General features: G+C 36.4%; 1 protein-coding gene across 5 annotated transcripts in view; it reads right to left on the bottom strand.

The window, feature by feature from the left end:
• MBTPS2 (membrane bound transcription factor peptidase, site 2) overlaps positions 1-17564 on the bottom strand; it is a 40465-nt gene that overhangs the window by 17336 nt on the left and 5565 nt on the right. For 3 of the 5 annotated variants that reach the window (XM_021552920.4, XM_085559710.1, XM_085559707.1), the window contains exons 3-9: positions 15981-16119; positions 12171-12274; positions 9602-9729; positions 6051-6169; positions 5049-5229; positions 2525-2619; positions 109-304 (exon numbers count right to left, since the gene is read on the bottom strand). In XM_021552920.4, the coding sequence (XP_021408595.1) occupies positions 109-304; positions 2525-2619; positions 5049-5229; positions 6051-6169; positions 9602-9729; positions 12171-12274; positions 15981-16119 (962 nt within the window). The remainder of the gene's footprint in view (positions 1-108; positions 305-2524; positions 2620-5048; positions 5230-6050; positions 6170-9601; positions 9730-12170; positions 12275-15980; positions 16120-17564) is intronic. The other 2 variants (XM_085559719.1, XM_085559701.1) reach the window with 1 other exon arrangement.

The following is a 17564-nucleotide window of genomic DNA, read 5'->3' as shown; positions in this document are numbered from 1 at the left end:
CTTTAAACAAATTAACACAGAAGCACTCCAAGACCTTGTTTAAGCAGGCAGACAAAGGAAATCATATTAGAGATTGCTTTTGCTAAACTTTCAATAAACAATACCAACCTGTGTACTGAAGATGCATGGGGTGGCCTACATAGAGCATGTCAATATGGGGTGGATGCTTTACCCTGATTAGCCTTGTTTGGTTCTCCAAAGAAGGAGTCACACAAAAGCTTGGAACGAAGTCCTTATGGCAGTCCATGTTGGTTCGACAAACTTTGCTGGCTTCAATAACTTTTCGTGCTGGCAGACAGGCATACTGCAAAGGGCATTTAAAATCATCATGAAAGGTAAAGGTAAGCTATTTTCCAGAAGATCAAATAAAAGGAATAAAATATTCCTTTTTAAACAAAGAAATTCCTCACTGATATAAGCCCATGAACAGCTAAAATCTGATTTTTTCCCTATTTTTTTGTTGTCAAATCGTGACAAATCTCTATACGATGCATATTCAACCTGTCATTCCATATTTTGTAGTGTGGAAGAGAGAATATGTACATATAGTTAAATAAAAGCAAATTATTTCTACACATATGTACAACAAAAAAAGTACACGTATGCATAACAAAAAATCATGCCATCTAAACACAGGTCAGTGATTTCTAATGGACGAGCTTATATCAACATCCTAATGACTTACCTGTTCAAGATGAAGTTTTAGCAAATAAACCAACAAACCTAACTGGTGTGTGGTAGCTAAGAAATCATTCTCAACTAAGATGAACACAGGACACAATGCACTCCTGTGCCCCAGCCCCTGCCTATAACACTCTTTCACTCTCTGACAGACCAGATCTTTCTTGCTCCCCACGGGCCAAAGACAGTACAGCAGAAGGGAACAGGAAATTAGTTTTCTCCTTCATGTCTCTTGGAAAATCTCAGTGACACGTTTCCTTTTATTCTAAAAATAGAAGCAAGGAATCATAATCTACTGTTTGCCTTAGGAGGAAAAGCAAAAGTAATTTCTACCTTCTCAGCCTGATCATTGCACTCCCCATAACGCATGAGTGTCAGGCCCTCATCATTACCCTTGATACAAATTCCTTCTACTCTAATGAAGGAGAAGACACACTTTAAAAAACTGCTGCAAAGACCATTTAAAAAGAAGTTCAAAGCTCACAGCCAGCCTAAGGACACTTGAAAGTCACAAGGTCTCAAGCTTTCTGATGCTTTTATTTCTTCCCTGTTCATAAGTAGCAACTACAAGCTCAAGAATGCCCAGGCTCAATGGACAGTGATTTATCAAATCTGCTGCCACTGCCATATTTCAAATGAACCACTGGAATGTGTTCAGCTCTTAGTGGTTAAATACCCTGGAGTAGGAAGTTTACCACTATAGAAACTGTAAACATAGCAGATTTGGAAAAAATTTATTTGAATTTCTTCAGGTATTTATCACTAGAGCCAGAACAATAACAAGCTGGTATGTGTAGAAAAGTTTACAAAGTTGATTTGTGTGTTCTTCTGCTTGTAAAGAACCAACAGAAATATTGCATCACTGTCAGTATGGAACACCTATTTTAAAAAACAATGATGTATTTTCATAAAATCATAGAATGGCTTGGGTTGGAAGGGACCTTGAAGATATTCCATTCCAACCCCAGTCACCAGCAGGGACACCTTGCCCTAGATCAGATTGCTCAGAGCTCCATCCAGCCTGGCCTTGAACATTTCCAGGGATGGGGCATCCACAGCTCCTCTGGGTAACTGTGCCAGTGGCTCAGCACCCTCACAGTAAATAATTTCTTCCTAAAGTCTAATTTAAACCTGCCCTCTTTCAGTTTAAAGCCATTCCCCCCTTGTCCTATAATTATATGACCCTGTGAAAAGTCTCTCCCCAGCTTTTTTGTAGCCCCTTTAGGCACTGGAATGCTGCTAGACCCTTTTATAAGGGAATAAGGCAAAATGCTATTGAGAAACTTTGTTTCTATGCAACAAGAAAATCAACATAGTGAAAAAATATTCTAGTATGGGCCTTTATTTTGAGAAACTGAACAATCTCTAGGACCTTCTCCTGCATGTTTTCATTTAAATTTAGGGCTTCAGACAAAATAACTGAACAGGCAGTCCAGGGCTTTGCTTTCCCTGTAGTGCTGAATATTTTTAAAAGACTGAAACACGAAAATAAGCAATTTCGACTTCTTCTCAAAAGTTTGTTTTCTTTTCTCACCAGTATCGTGCATCCAGAATACTGAAAATGACTGAGGTGTCTTTCTGCATTAAGGAATGAGGTGTCTAAGATTTTTTATGATTCTTTCAGAGACCCCCTGTTTAATTATGGGAAAAATAGTAACTAATATTTTGTAGTTTTTAAGCTGTAATTGGGAAAATAGCATATATGCACACCTTTATTGCTAACTCTAGATATTCTTAAACACTTCAGTATGTTGTATAGGTGTTGGCAAATATTACTAATTTAACATTAAAAAAATAGATTTAATAGATTTATCAAAGAGAATTAGCAGTTTAAGTAACTTACCAGATGTCTCTCCAACTTATTGCTGTATGAAAAGCAAATGTCTGTGAGGCTGTTGTTACTACAACATTCAACTGTGCCATCAAGTCTTCTGTAAACTAAAGAACATAGCCATAGAGCAAATAATCAATATTATTGGCTGAAAAAATTAGTCTTTGAATGAAGTAAAGCAATTATCCTGCAGCCTTAGAATTACACAAATTCACAGTCTAGCTGAGGCTCAGTCACAACTACAAATAAAGCTTCACCACCAACATGTGAAAATCCCATGATTTCAGTCATGTCACATACTGATTTTTTCACCTTTATAAATCACCTTGAGATACTGGTGATCTTCCACTACATTATTTTGAGTATTACATGTTGCAAAATACTTTTATATCCAGTGCCCCTAACTTACACCAATATTTGTCATAGAAATTTATTAGCTACTACTGTACTGATTTCACTGGCTGGTTGTTGAAACGGCCAAGACTCAAAACATACTTTTTACATCATGAAAGCCTTCCAATCCTTCAAGGCTGCAGCAGTGAACAAATGATGTTTTAAACCATGATTCAACTAGTCTGGTAAAGAACCTTTATACATATGCTCTTGAAATTAATTAAGCCTAACTTGCTGTCCAGCTTAAACACACACATTTGCAGAAGAGTGGTCACAGAAAGGATCTGTATCACAGCAACTGCAGTCCCTTCCCAGGCAGATCAAGCCTGCGATACTGGTTGCTGATTTATCACTGCATAACCTGCAATCCACTGACACGGAGCTTTATGCCTGGGGCTTACAGGTGCAAGCACTGTACTGTACAAACCTTTTTTCAAGTACCCTGAGGCTAAGAAACCACATATATTTTTGAATAGCAAATGACCATGAAATTAGTATCCTTATAAACTACATTGAATCCACTTTTCTTTTTTTAATTTCAAAACGTTCCTTAGGGCATTGTTTTCTCTCTAGCTTCAATACTCAGCTCACTCTCCATTTGTTTTATGGTCAACTAGATGGAGTCCATTTGCTATATGCATTTTAATCAATACTCTGTATTTATGTCAAGTTGTGAACTGTCAAGATTTTGATAAATGACAGCTGCTTGAGACCATGCAGAGTTCATTTAATTTTAGAGGAATATTTCTCACTGCTGGAGGCTTATGACTCCGAAAATGCAGACAGACTGGTCTGATTAGAAGGCAGCAGTGGGAACAATGGGCTGCTAACACAATACAGCAACCAGGTTTGGAAGCAATATTGAATCTCCAGCACTAAGTCTCTATTATTCCAACCTAAATAGGACTAGTTCATCTGCGAAATATGCAGTTTTATTACCCATTAATCCAAAATTGCACTTCAGAGAACAGAACAATCTGAGGATATATATACCTACAACATCTGAGAACTGTTCCTTGTCATCCCTGCCCAGCTGAAAGCATGGGCCAAAGTGGCACTCCTCTTCAGAGGCATAATCCAAACTGTCAGACATCTAAAGACAGGTTCTTACCCATACTCCACTAGTTTCCATTATAAATATTTATCTCAGTACTGGCTATAAGATCACTTTCTTTACATAATAAAAAACCAAACAAACAAAACAAAACAACTTTTTCGGCCTCAGGAAAGTTTTATAGTGCATCAAAAGCAGGGACAGTTGAGTTGCCTGACCTCCTTTTTTTTCCCAGGATGATGGAAAAATGCAGTGACAATTTTAAAGCTCTGAATAGCATCCTACAAGCTTTGCTCAGCAGCAACCCCCTTACCTCTGGAATTCAGTTTCCATGAATGCTTGCATGAAAGAAGCTTTAGAGAGCTTCAGGACTTGTCACAAGACGCTCAGCCAATTTATCTTGACTGTTCTTTTTTGTTCTGTTCAATTTTTGTATATTGTTCTAGTTTAGTTCAGTTCTTTTTCTTTCTTTTTTTGGTTTCTTGGGGATAAGCCCTTACAGCAATAAGCACTCCAATGTATAAAAGGAAACAGAAGGAAGTAGACTGACTTCCAGAAGCAGTATGTGCAATCCAGACAAAACTGAGTTTATGGGCAATGACATAAAACCCTATAGGGAGACACATCTGAAGAAGCGACCATAATAAAGCACATTATTGGGTTAAATCCTATAATTTTCAATGGCATGCTGATCAAAGCTGTGACATAACATGAAATTTACATCTGCAAAAGATCACTGAGTTGCTCCATTTTACAGCAATTAAAATAGAGGAGAGAATTGTACTACTGCTAAGAACCAAGTTCTGCAATATCCCAAAGAAGCAAATTTTATTATTCAGATCATACAGGGTATTTGTACAGGATGACTGAAAGAAATTCCTATATCTAGCCCTCCCTCAGTTTCAGATTTCACAAAACAGCATGGCACATTGGTAATTGCTTAAGACAGGACAGCAGATTTGATTTACAAGAAATCTGACCCCAACAACAAATTCTAAATCCAAAGTAGTCTTTAAGACATGATTAAATTAAATTAAAATATAAATTAATTAACATACAAAATAATGAGGAGAGCACCTTAAGTCATACCTCTAGCTGGAAAGCTTAATTGCTGTAGGGTGGCTGCACTTACACAGTAGCCGACCTGTGACTTCTCTGAAATGTCTCCCAGGCAGGAATTCCAGTCTTCCACATTATAAACTGGGCAGTCTTGTAGGTTAGTAACAAGGTCTCCCACAAAAAGACCTCTCGGTCCATTGGCAGGAGAATCCTGAGAAGAACAGAGAAGTCAGTCATTATTACTACAGGAGGATAAACAAGGATTAATTTACAGTTCATTGAATACTATGAAATCTTCAGGTTAAGACACTAAAAATAGGGGGAAGGGGAGGGAAAGGGAAATCTCCAAGTATCCTGGACACATCTTCAAATTTGAGTAATTATTTTCATAATTAATAAATAATAATAAAAAAAGGTAGGAAAACCCACAACATATTAAATTCAAGTAACAAAAATTAATACCCTGAACTTTTCAAGAAAGCAAGTGTACTTATATTTTCAAAGTATACCTGTAGTTTCACTCTCTCCTGAGTTTTATCAATTGACTTTTAGATCCAAGAAAGACTGGATTATTTCAGCTCTGCTGTTCAACTGTGCTGTATTTGATTAAGTCAGAAAAAAATCATTCCAGAATCCCAGAAGTCTATTTCGCTTCCAGCTGACCAAACAAGGAAATCAGCTCAAAATAATCTTTAACATTAAAACCAGATAGCAGTAACTGGAGTGATAATGCAGTTTCCAGTAGATTTGCTTTGTGCCAATACTGAAAAACAGTTAAAACCAGAAATAAATCTGCAAACTCATCTCAAATGTCTCAACAGTTTTAGAGTATGCTAATTAGTCTATCATTATTCACACCATGTTCCTTTATTTACTAATACTAAGATACATGAGACTGAAAGGGAAACTTTAAGCAAGAAGTTCAGTATATTAGATTCTGCAAAGGGCTACACTGACCAAATCTGATTGTGATAATAAGAGGTACATTTCAGATCATAAAACATAAAATATGGAAACAGCAGATCTTCTTACCTCTGCAACCTCAGTGACAAGTGCCCCAACACCCGTGTAATAGAATGGGAAAAGAATGGCTGGCAGCAGAAACAACACCATGAAACTGGCAACACCAAGAACAAAATTATGCCACACCCCTAAAAAGAAGGTAAAAAATGTTTCTAAATAAACACTAATAACAAAAAGTTGGTTTTTAAATGATCCTACAGCTGCCTTCTAATTAACTTTCCTGAAATTATTACTGCAAGAAAAAAAGAAAAGTTAATTTGTGAACATAGGTATAAGAGTACATAGATTACAGACTTTAACTTGTAGGATGCCACTTTGTAAGGCAGTTTTAGAGAAACCTCTAAGCTCCTGAGAATTATACTATCAAAAAAGACAGGAGAGCAGTAAGTCTATTTCTACAGTGTCATTCTACCAGATTAAGATTTCATGTACCACTTCTTCTAAGTATTAAAGGGTAGTGTATCCAGAAGAGAAACTGGGCTTCTGAATCAACTATTAAAATACAGTTTCTATCTACAGAGTTGCCTTCAATTAAAAAAAATAGTGGAATGAGATATATTATGTGTTGCCTTCTACCACAATAAACTGTTGAAATAAAGAATCTCAATAAATGGGCTTATTTTTGAATAAACACTGTTTGTCCTAGAGAGTAAGATGTCTGATATTGACTTGCAATTCAGTATTTGTGATGATAAACTGCATTATTTCAATTAAAATTATGACATGTATATATGCCAAATTAATTTAGAAAATTATTTGAAAAAAAGCTTCTTCTACAAGAAAATATGGACCTGAAACCCCATCAAGAAACTGAATTGTACAGTCAGGACTTGCTGACACATTGTTTTGGGGAACTTATTTGCAATTACCATCTTTATAGTATGTGGTTCTCCAGAAGCAATGAGCCACTATCATAAGACACAGCTGGTGCTCAGCATCAAAGTTTTGTGGCTTTTTCCATATTCAGCTCTACACAATTCCTCAGTTCCACAATTTCTCATTAGTTTGTGATCTCAGACAAACAGTTTTGTACGAACAATGCAGGAAAACCTTTCAGTGTTGAAGAGTCTTTATTTCTTTCTTACAGTGCTTCATCCTGTTGTGAGGAGTTTGATTAAATTCTATACTTACAGTGCAGATACAGCACAGGAATTCCATTAAATATATTTACAAATATATTAAACCTATATTTTTTGCAGTGTATATAACACAGAAATCATAGCATATGGCAGACTTATCTCCCCTGTCTATCTCCGCATCTCACCTCACCTTCTTTCACACTTTTAATGCTGCAGAAATGAGAGACATTTTTGGAGTTCTTGAAGTAAGTTGCCATTTCCACTGGCACATGCTTCTTAAAGTAATTTTTTTCTATAGTTTTAATTGTATCTCATGGAAAGGCACTCAGATAGAGGAAATGTTTTTGTAATCAGTTCTCCTTATCTCACATACACACATTTATTTGCAACAAATCCAGAAGTAGTGAGCAAATATTTTAACTGTATTGTTTTAACTTTTTTATCTTAAAAATATTTTTTCAGCTTAACACCTTAACAAAAGACAAAAATGTAAAATGGAAACAAAATTCTTTTCAATAGTGTGGCTGCTACACAGAGTCAACTGAAAAAAAAACCCCAACCCTTAAAATAATAATAATAATAAAAAAGAGGTGATGGTACTGCTAGAGAGTGACATGGAATACTTTCAAACAGCTAGGAAAAATGGGCCTTGCTACCAAAATTGACACCATTTGCTGTGTGGAATACAGCAAGAAGTCTAAAATAGAAAGGTTTCAGACTCATGCCACGTAATCCACAGAAAAATAAACATACTCCAAATCAGAATACATGCAGAGGCACACTGCTCAGTCTACCTTCTTGCTAAAACAGCCTCATCCTTGGACACCTAATTTCTTACATTTAAGAAGAGACACTTTACACAACCCTAAAACACCTTAAAATAATGTATTAACTACTAATTAATTTAAAAAAGAAAATCAAAAGCATTTAACTCCTGTTAAAGACAAGGTGAAATTTATTAAAAATTATCTCAGAAAGTGACACAAATATATGAACTAATTACAAGAAGATGCTGCACAGAATCCCTTTTCATCTATCTAGAAGGTATGGAATTATGCTATAAATATCACAAGTCTTACAAGAACACTAATTTCCTATTCTTGAACATATGATGCCATCTGCTGTACAAAAATATATTTTTTAATCTCCAGAATATAGCTGGACTACATAAAGAATATTTGGTATTGGCCTTTATTCTAGCTCTGTTACTTAGCTACTATACAAAATATGAGCAAGTCTCCCTAAATTTAAATTTCTGAACACCAGGAATAAGCTAATTCAACTGCTCTGACAAATATAAGAAATTGGTTGTTTACTGAATATTGCATTTTATCATTATGTGAATTATTTTTGTTGATTCAGGTATCTGGAATACAGATATATTTAATTACCTAACATTTCTAATTATTTACTTGATTTATGAAAGCTTGAAAACATGCATGCTAAAGGCTTCTCTATGTCCACCCTTTATATGATGTTTTAGATACAACATTCAGGAAACAATGTTAATAACTAAACATTACAACAGGCTGGCTGCTAGCCTGCAACAGAAAAAACACCAGTATCAAGAACTGACCCAAGATGATAACTTCTATCTCTATTTTAGTTCTTTGGGAGCCACCTTTGTCTCTGGAAATAATAATACAAGTGGTTCAGGCAGAGCAACACAGTCTCAGCTTGACTTTTCACAACCAGACTCTACCTCCCAGTAGCCAGAGACTTCAACAAACATCAATTCAAAAACATCTGGAAGTTATCTAGAGCCAAAAGCAACGGTTCTCTTTGGATGTTTGTGTTTTAACCTTTATTTCCTCCTGATGGAAACATCAAAACACAGTGACCTGTACAATAACAAAACTCAGAGGTCAGTGAAAATCTCTCACAATACTATTGAAAAATAGATTGTTCCTATTGCAGAAAACAGTAGTGAATTGTTCAAGGATGTTGATGGGAAGTAGTTTTTCTCATAGGACCATTCTGGCTCAGTATTTCCCAGCTTGTGTGCTCCAAGGTTTTGCTATTTAGACTATAAAATATGCAGAAACATCCCAAACAACAAACAAACAAAAAAGACAGAGGAACTTCTGCACCCAGTGCAAGAGCTCTTTCTAATGAGAGGAACACCAGAAACCACAGTTTTTCCCCAACTACACAACTGGAATTTCTTATGCACAACTATTACTACTCTGAATTGGATCTAGAATATAATAAAGTTTTTCAAGACAAGAAATTTGTGCTCATTTAAGATCTTAGAAATGGACATCTCCAGCCCAGAAAGCAGCTCAATAAGGACAGTAATGATCAAATGATTCCCTGAGATGCCAACACAGGTTCAGAACAGAAGGATCACCATTAGGTAAAGAGAAGCTTTGGTACTTACTTATTCTAAACCTTAAATACTCAAATGAAAGATTCACAACGATGCCTTGGAATAAGTAACAGCACTAAGCAAAGATTTAATAAAAATCCATGAACTATTACCTGCACAAAATATCCTTAACTGCTGAACAGGAGATATCAACTGCAAGTGAGTTGTGAAGAGGTCAACAAATGCTCCAGGATAGATAATGAAGATAAAAATTCCAAATCCATTAAATCGTACTTGTTCTCTTAAAAAGAAGAAAAGAAAAGTGAAGCGGAGTAACTGCAAACAAACAAAAGAAAAACTGAGAGATTCTAAATAGCACACAGCTTTTGACAACAAGAATGACTAAATTTTAATTATAAAACTAATTTATTTTTTGTACTATCAGTATAACTGAAAGATAATTAAACCAAAGGATGTTTTCTGCAGTAGTTGCCACTTCTAAGCAGTATACTTTTTTAACTTTGGTAAAAATATAAAGGGTAAGTTCAACTTCTTTTCTGTCCCCTGGTAACAGTAATACATAAAATACTTTTTAAAAAACTACCTAACTTCCATATTATCATGTATTTCAACATTTGGGGTAATTGTTCTTTTAAGTAAAACAATGGCAGCCCATAGGAAGCAGTTTCAAACTCATCTATGTAAAAATATTACCAAGAATCAATTGCTTTCCTTTTAAAGAAATACTTCTATAGTTCTGGAATTTTTAAATCTGTTTCTCCTAAATGGACTTTAGAGTACATTGTAAACTAAGAAAAAATGAGGAAATGTCATCTGAAAAAATGAAAACAAGTCAAGAGGTTAAATGAACAAATGCTAATGCCCGTCCAAACCTTAACACTCCATTATTCAATATATTAGTAGCTGACACTATTATACAGATATTTTTTTTTCCAAGGGTTTGCAATTACTTTTAAATTGAATTTTTTGGAAAAAACACATTAAGGTTTTTTGAAACTAGAAACTGTAGAAGGGACTTAAGAGAGGCATGGGAAAATCATGTTCCAAGACAAACCAGGCACAGATCAGCTAATCCCATATCTTTACTGAGACAATATACTGGGTCTGACCTTTTCCTTATTTACATTTATCTATTTAATGTGTATATACACCAAAAGAAAACAAGGAATTATACACAATAATTCATAGTTAAGTCTCACACTAATACTGTGGAGCTAACTCATCCCATGTTACCAATTAATAATAGGCAGTTTAATGCCTGTTCAGGATTTCATGAAGGGTAGAAGATACACAGGGAGGAAGAAAAAGACTTGCTTGGTATGAGCCTTGACTAAGCTAAGGCTCAAATATTTAAGCTCTTATAGTTTGTAGCTAATGCTTTCTAGTACTGAAGTTGGCATAAGTGTATTAGATTTCAGGAAGGTTAAGTGACTTCCCAGAATAATAAAATTTGCCCACAGCACAGCTTTTTAGTGAAGTTGAAACCCTGAGAACTTACAGTAACAGCACACTACAGACTCAGCATATGCCAGAAGGAGAATAAAAAAGCCATGCAGAAAACAGCAGCAGCAATGTTGGCTGCCAAAATACATTGGACCAACCAATTTCTCCTCTGAAAAAAGCTGGAATTTTTTTTTTTTTTACAAAAATATAACCTGAAATTGAATATTCAAAGCCTTTGCTGTAGACCTTGAAATAAGATATCACACCATTAAGACACAAGAATTATTCTTCCTTTCTGCTTAAAAAGAGCTCTGTATTAATGCCTAGTTTCTCTGCAGTCTGCCAGCAACATGCAGTAGAAAGAAAATTTTGTTTCTTCTTCCTATGATGGGATAAACAAAAGGTTCATCCTCCACAGAAAATTCCCTGTGAATATTTGAGGGAAGACAGCTGAAAGACAATCAGAGCATATGAAACACAGAGGTTCTCAAACCACCCCTTTGAGTGAGAACCTTTGTGGTTACAAGAAAGGTATTATATGGGTTAAAATGCAGTCATGACTCCCTACACTCAGGAAAATCAGAGAAAGAACTTAGGGCTTTATGCTCAAAGAAGGGATAATAATGCGGCCCAGAAGAAATGTGGAGGACACCTGATCATCAGTCCCAGTAATCACTGCTTAACCTTCTTATGCTAAAGTGGCATCCAAAAGTAATAACTAAACTGTAAAATAATTTTTGTGAAGTAATCATCATAGTTAAGGACATTAAAAAATATAATTTTTGATCAAAGCTAATAAATCACAAAGGTTAACAGGGGCAAATCACATTTGACCAAGTTATTGCTTCAACCTGTTCATACTATATTCACAAGCTATGTTTAAACAAATCAATTAAAAATCTATTTTAAAGTATTACTGTGCAATAGCACATGAGCTCAAGTGTCACAAGCACAGAAATTAAATGAAATTGCTGTGGAAAAAACAGGGCCACTTTAAAAGGTAAAAAACAGGGCCACTTTAAAAGGACTGTTTTAAACCTGATGTTATATTTGCAAATTGGAAGTCCTTTCCTCATAATCTGTATAAATGACACTGTATTAAAACTCTGTCTCTAATTTGTACACCCTCCCAAACTTCAAATCTAAGGAAGATATGAATTACAGACTAAACAGACTCTACATAAGACAAAGCTGTGCTAACATCATTCACAGCTAGGTAACTGCTCTGGAATATTTGGCTTTGCTGTCAGAGTAGCAGAAAAGCAAAACAGAAATTACCGAATCGCTGCCACCCCATGGCCGACTTCGTGTATCACACCGCTGATGAGGATTGCAGAGAAGAAATAGGTCAGCTGGCTGATGGGCAAATTGACACCAGGCACCTGTTGATGTGGGCATGACAACAAAACAAAACATTGGAGGAAAACAAGAGGTACAAAGACAAATCATTCAGGGGCTGTTCTCATGCAGCATGATCAGATTGCACCTCTTTTATCAACGTATTCAGTGTATTTTAAAATATATTAAATATATAGTCTTTTGTGGAACATTAAATACCTCTCCAGGCACAAAAGCCCTCTCCCTACCCTATATATTCCCCACAGCTCTGATCAAATGTGTCCTATTCTATATTAAGCTCAAGAAGTTTGTAAAAATGTACACAGACTTCCATTCAAATGAAACAGGCTTGGCACTGTGAGCATGCAGCCAGTCATGTAGCTATAGAAAAGATTCACCTTTCAGAAGAAAATAATAAAAACTGTATGGCTCTTTAAAGAGTATGAACATGAAAAGTTAAAATATTAGTTGACAGCTGAACAGTCAGTCTCTTCCTTCTCTCTTCCTATACAAATCATAAAATCATCCCAGTTTACAGGGTCAAAAAAAAATTCATCTGTTCTTCAGGTTTTGGTAGTCTACACATGGCAATTTAACCTTAAAAAAAAACCACCTTGAAATGAGTATACTATTTTAATTTGCCTATGACATAATATGCAGGCCCCTCATAGTCTTCCTGTTGCTGTGGATTCTCATTACTCCCAGGTCCTTCTCTGTGCTTGTCACAAGACACCAGCTGCTTCCAGACAGGCTTCAAAGTGGTCACTAGTCAAAGCATGAGGAACTGTTTCCTCCTTCCCTCTGATGGACCTTCATCCTGCTCGGTTCCACCCCCTCAGCTGCTGGGCTGCAGTGGGATTGCTCTGGGACATTTCTCCTGTCACATCCACAGCTTTTTCTACTCAAGGCAGGCTGCACTCCAGGATGCTCACTAACAACTGATGTGAACACAACCTGAATTGCAACCCAGCCTCACAAAAGAGATGCTGTGGGCAAAAACCCCTGGCCTGTCTACAGAACTCTATAAAACCCAGCATCATGGAAGACAAAAGGCTGCACATCCAGCTAGGTTGGATCCTACCTTTGTTCTGTCCTGCACATTCTTCACTTATATGCATTTACCTACCCAAGCAGCAGACCTCTACAAGAGTTAATTGAGACAATCTAGCTAAGTTAAATCCTTCAAAAGGATTCATTAATGTTAATCACCTCACAAATTCTGTCCAGTGTGATGGTGACCAAGGAATTTACCTCAATTGATTCAGCTGTGGTACCTCACAGTATGAAAGACAGCCAGACTTCATTTCTTAAAGTTCACTGCTTGCATTGCAGCATCAGCTGGTGGCACTAATGCATCACTTCAGTGGCATTGCCTCTGCAGCGGGAGGACAGATGGCAACAGCAAGAGCTGCCATCTCAATTCTACCATGACTACAGCCTTTAGAACACAGCACCAGATGCTCTCAGACTTTATGTTAAAGAAGCTATTTTAAGATTCACCTAAAACATTACTTCTCATGAAGGGTTCTGAAACCAATAGCAGTATTTTGTTAAAAAAGCATGCTGTCTTGTATTTTATGGCCTTCTGGAAATGCCTTTAGTAAAAGAAGATCCTTTCCTTGTAACTAATCTGCCTCTTTCCTACTTTTGTCAGTAGGCAACCAACACAAGTGGGGGCAGCTGAAGAGAAACAGCCCAGCTACCTATAGATAGGTATTTTTAATCAAGTAGATAACTGAACATAAGAGGAAGCATACAAAAATCTTAATAAAATATAAGTACAGCTGTTTCTCCGTCTCTCCACACCGAGAGGGTAAAGGTTAAACAGCTTTATGCCACAGGCTAAAATTAAGTTTACAAAGAAAAAGTGGAGTTTTGTTGGGTATTTTAACAACTAATTTGCTCTCTTCCAGGCAGCCAAATACAAGTAAATAATTTAAACGAGAAGGTCCTCCTAATTCATTCTTCACCTCTTTGGAACCACATAAGTCTCTTTTTGGTGTCAATTTACACTAGCATATTCCCCTTAAAAAGAATACTGAAACTTGCTAAAGGCAGAATTATACAACTGTGAAATGAAATAATGAGGTAAGAAAGTAAGAGAACCACAACTGAACTTAGGAGAAGTAACCTTATCCCCACACATGACATTACTTTATCCCTTTCTATTAAACTGTTTTCAGTGCCAGTCAATCCTTGGTTTGAATGCAGTGATATTGCCAGCAGGCAGCCACTGAGGAAACAAGTCCACATTGAAATTGTGAACATTATCCTACTTTTCTACTTTTGTTGTTCCAGTTCACACCAGATTAATTCCAAAGGCTCATCTTTACTCTGGTTGTGTCTGTGTCATTTTCTTCAAAAGCAATATATTGTCAATGACCACTTTACTCTGGTGTCACAAAAGTGGATGGATCCATACAATGACCTCAGAAAATGAAGACGTAAAGGAACTTCAGAAAGGTTATGACAGATCCTGCTGGAATGTAAACTACAAAATTTTTTGTCTCATGTTCAGCTCATGCCCTCCCAGATGCACAGACTGCCCACTCCTGTCTGCCCCCAAAGGTATCTGAGGAGCAGGCCTTGGACAGGGGACAGCAATGGCAGTGACAGCAGTTCTCCCTCAGGTCTCACTGCCTGCTTTTTCCAACACACACTGAACTCTGCATATTCACTCTGCTTGTGGGAAACCGACCCAGCCATCCAAAGGTACTGAGTTTATGGCACATGCTAAATCAGGCTTCCTGTGCTCATGCCAGTCTAGCTGCATGCAGTCAGTTTAGTGCTTACAGGAAGGTTTTTTTGTCTGCACACAATTCTCAACATCTAGTCACTTGAATAGCTGAGTACTCAAATGGAGTAACAAGGCTGGGCACCTCTGCTCTAAGCCACACAGCAGAAGGCAGAGCAATCCCATAAAACTTTCTGAATTTCTGGAAAATGACCATACATTTTGGCCACATTGCACTCTTGGTATAAAAAAGGTGACTAGGAATCCTTCCAGGTTAAAACTTGCAAGGCAATGTCAGTTCTTCCATTACTGCCATGTGAAGAGATTAAAAAGACAGTATTTGAAATCTCTCCTATCTTGTGAAATACATTCCATTCTAAAACTATAAAATATATTGTCCAGCACCAGAAATGCATAGAACAATTAAATATCTCATTGGACTTTGATACTGCCAGAAACAGCACTTGAAATTTCACATAGTAAATTAAGTCATAAGTCCTTGAAGAATCAAAAAATACTCCTCACTAACAATTCTTTGCTTCTACTATCACACAAAAGTTTTTGTCCTTCTTTCCTTTTCCACTGCTGTTTTGTATTGTATTAAAAGAAACAGAACTTGTCTCCTCTTGTCAATTATGTATGAGATCTGCAAACTTTAAGGTCACCAGAACCTACTGCAAAGCTTACAGGCAACAAGTTCTTAACTCACTTTTATATGCTTAGTACTATAATTATATTCTTAGTACTGTAATTTAGGGCTTTTCAGAATGATTATCCAAGTCCCACTCCTGAGAATTTTTAAAATAAACTCTTCCACATGTTTGCCTTCATTTGCCCTTTTTCTATACTCACTCTCCGATTTTTAAGGCTGGAAAGAATCAGCACATTTTCATGTAGATAACATCAGGAGTTGGGTTATTCGTGCATAGAATATTTTAGCACCCCATACCCCATTAAGACGCTGCTTTAGATGTGTACACAGTTCTCAAGCAAAGACCTGAGGAGGGAACACCCACCACGACTTGCAGCATTCGATCATTTTGGGCTTTCGGAGCCTCGGTGAGCATCTGGGTCAGTGTCTGCAGCAGGGTCTTTCCAAGCAGAATAACAGAGCCAAACATGGCAACTATTCCAAACACCATTCCTACACTGAACCTACACAGAGAAGCAAATAGTTCAACAATGCAGAGCCACAAGAGAAAAAGGGTATTATCTCTGGCTATGTAAATCTCTGCTTTACAGCAGAAGTTTTTACACAAACCACAGGGCAAAACTTACCTGATGCTACCACAATTTACCAACAATCCAGTACAAAAATGCTAAAGGAAACGAATAACAATAATATACAGTAATAACACGAATAACTTATATTCTCCTTGTTTAATAAATGTTTTACATCCAAACCATATCTCGATCAATTTTCAAATACTTTTATTCAGTTACCTAATACGTGTAACTTGCTTGCAGCTATGAATCTATGAATTCAGAAGACTACAGAAACATAACTAACAATGTATAATTTGCCATGTTTCACCACAGCATCACATATTTAGAGACCTGGATCAAATCATGGGGCAGTTCATTTTGCATCTTTCTTACAAAAAATAAAATGAGCTAATGAACAATAAATGAGACTGAACCTTTTTTAAAGAACAATAAATGAGACTGAATCTTTTGTAAAGAACAACTAAAATGTACAGCTGCAAGACCACATTAACACAAATTTCTTAGGCTACATTGCTCTTCTCAACAATTTTTCCTTAAAATCAATGTTGAAAATAATTTATTGTCACTCCACCTAGTGACAAAATTTTATTCAGCATTAATATTACTATTCTTATTTTACACTGTCCTATAGCTGAAGAATGTGCTAACTTTCTTCTAACTAAAAAAAAACTTGTGGGATGCAAATCCAGTACATACACCTCACTACCAGTCCTTCTTCCTCTCATAACAGCTCAACTGTTCTCTTATCAGCCTTAATGGAGCTCACTGGGAATTAGTAGATTTATTTTAAGCAACATGTACTTGTAATGTTAATTAAAGAGACTAGTGGAAACATTATACTGTAATAAATTATACACATTAAAAATTGTAATTGATACAGAGCTATTTCAGACTGATTATTACAAAATCATTACATACTAGAGAAACCAATTTGAAGTACATCTCTTTTATTACTATCTCATTGAAGGTAGCAATACAGGAAATGAAACAAAATTCAAACCTCACTCATTTTATATTTTCAGAGCAGATACAAAGTAATGGTAGGAAGGCAACTGAACAAGTTTTCTAAACCAGTCCAGGTGCACCCATACTAGACCACCCTACTTATCTACCCATTCCCATCACTGTACAATGTTTGCATGGAAAAGTGCAGGCAGATAAAAGACAGAAGGTAAGCAAGGTACCTGAGCAGGTATCATTGCTGAATGTCTGGGCAATGATAAACTACAGGTACACAGCTGGCTCTGAATACTTTGTAAACTTGAGTGGTTGGTAGAGCTCAGTCTACAGAATTGGGAATGATCTAGGATCTCAGCAGCTGCTCTCAGACCTACTTCTGCATGCAGTATTGCATGTAATAGCTGTACTCTTCA

Source organism: Lonchura striata, chromosome 1 (assembly GCF_050655825.1).
Source record: "Lonchura striata isolate lonStrDom1 chromosome 1, ASM5065582v1, whole genome shotgun sequence".
Lineage (NCBI taxonomy): Eukaryota > Metazoa > Chordata > Aves > Passeriformes > Estrildidae > Lonchura > Lonchura striata.
This window is presented reverse-complemented; position numbering and strand designations above follow the sequence as displayed.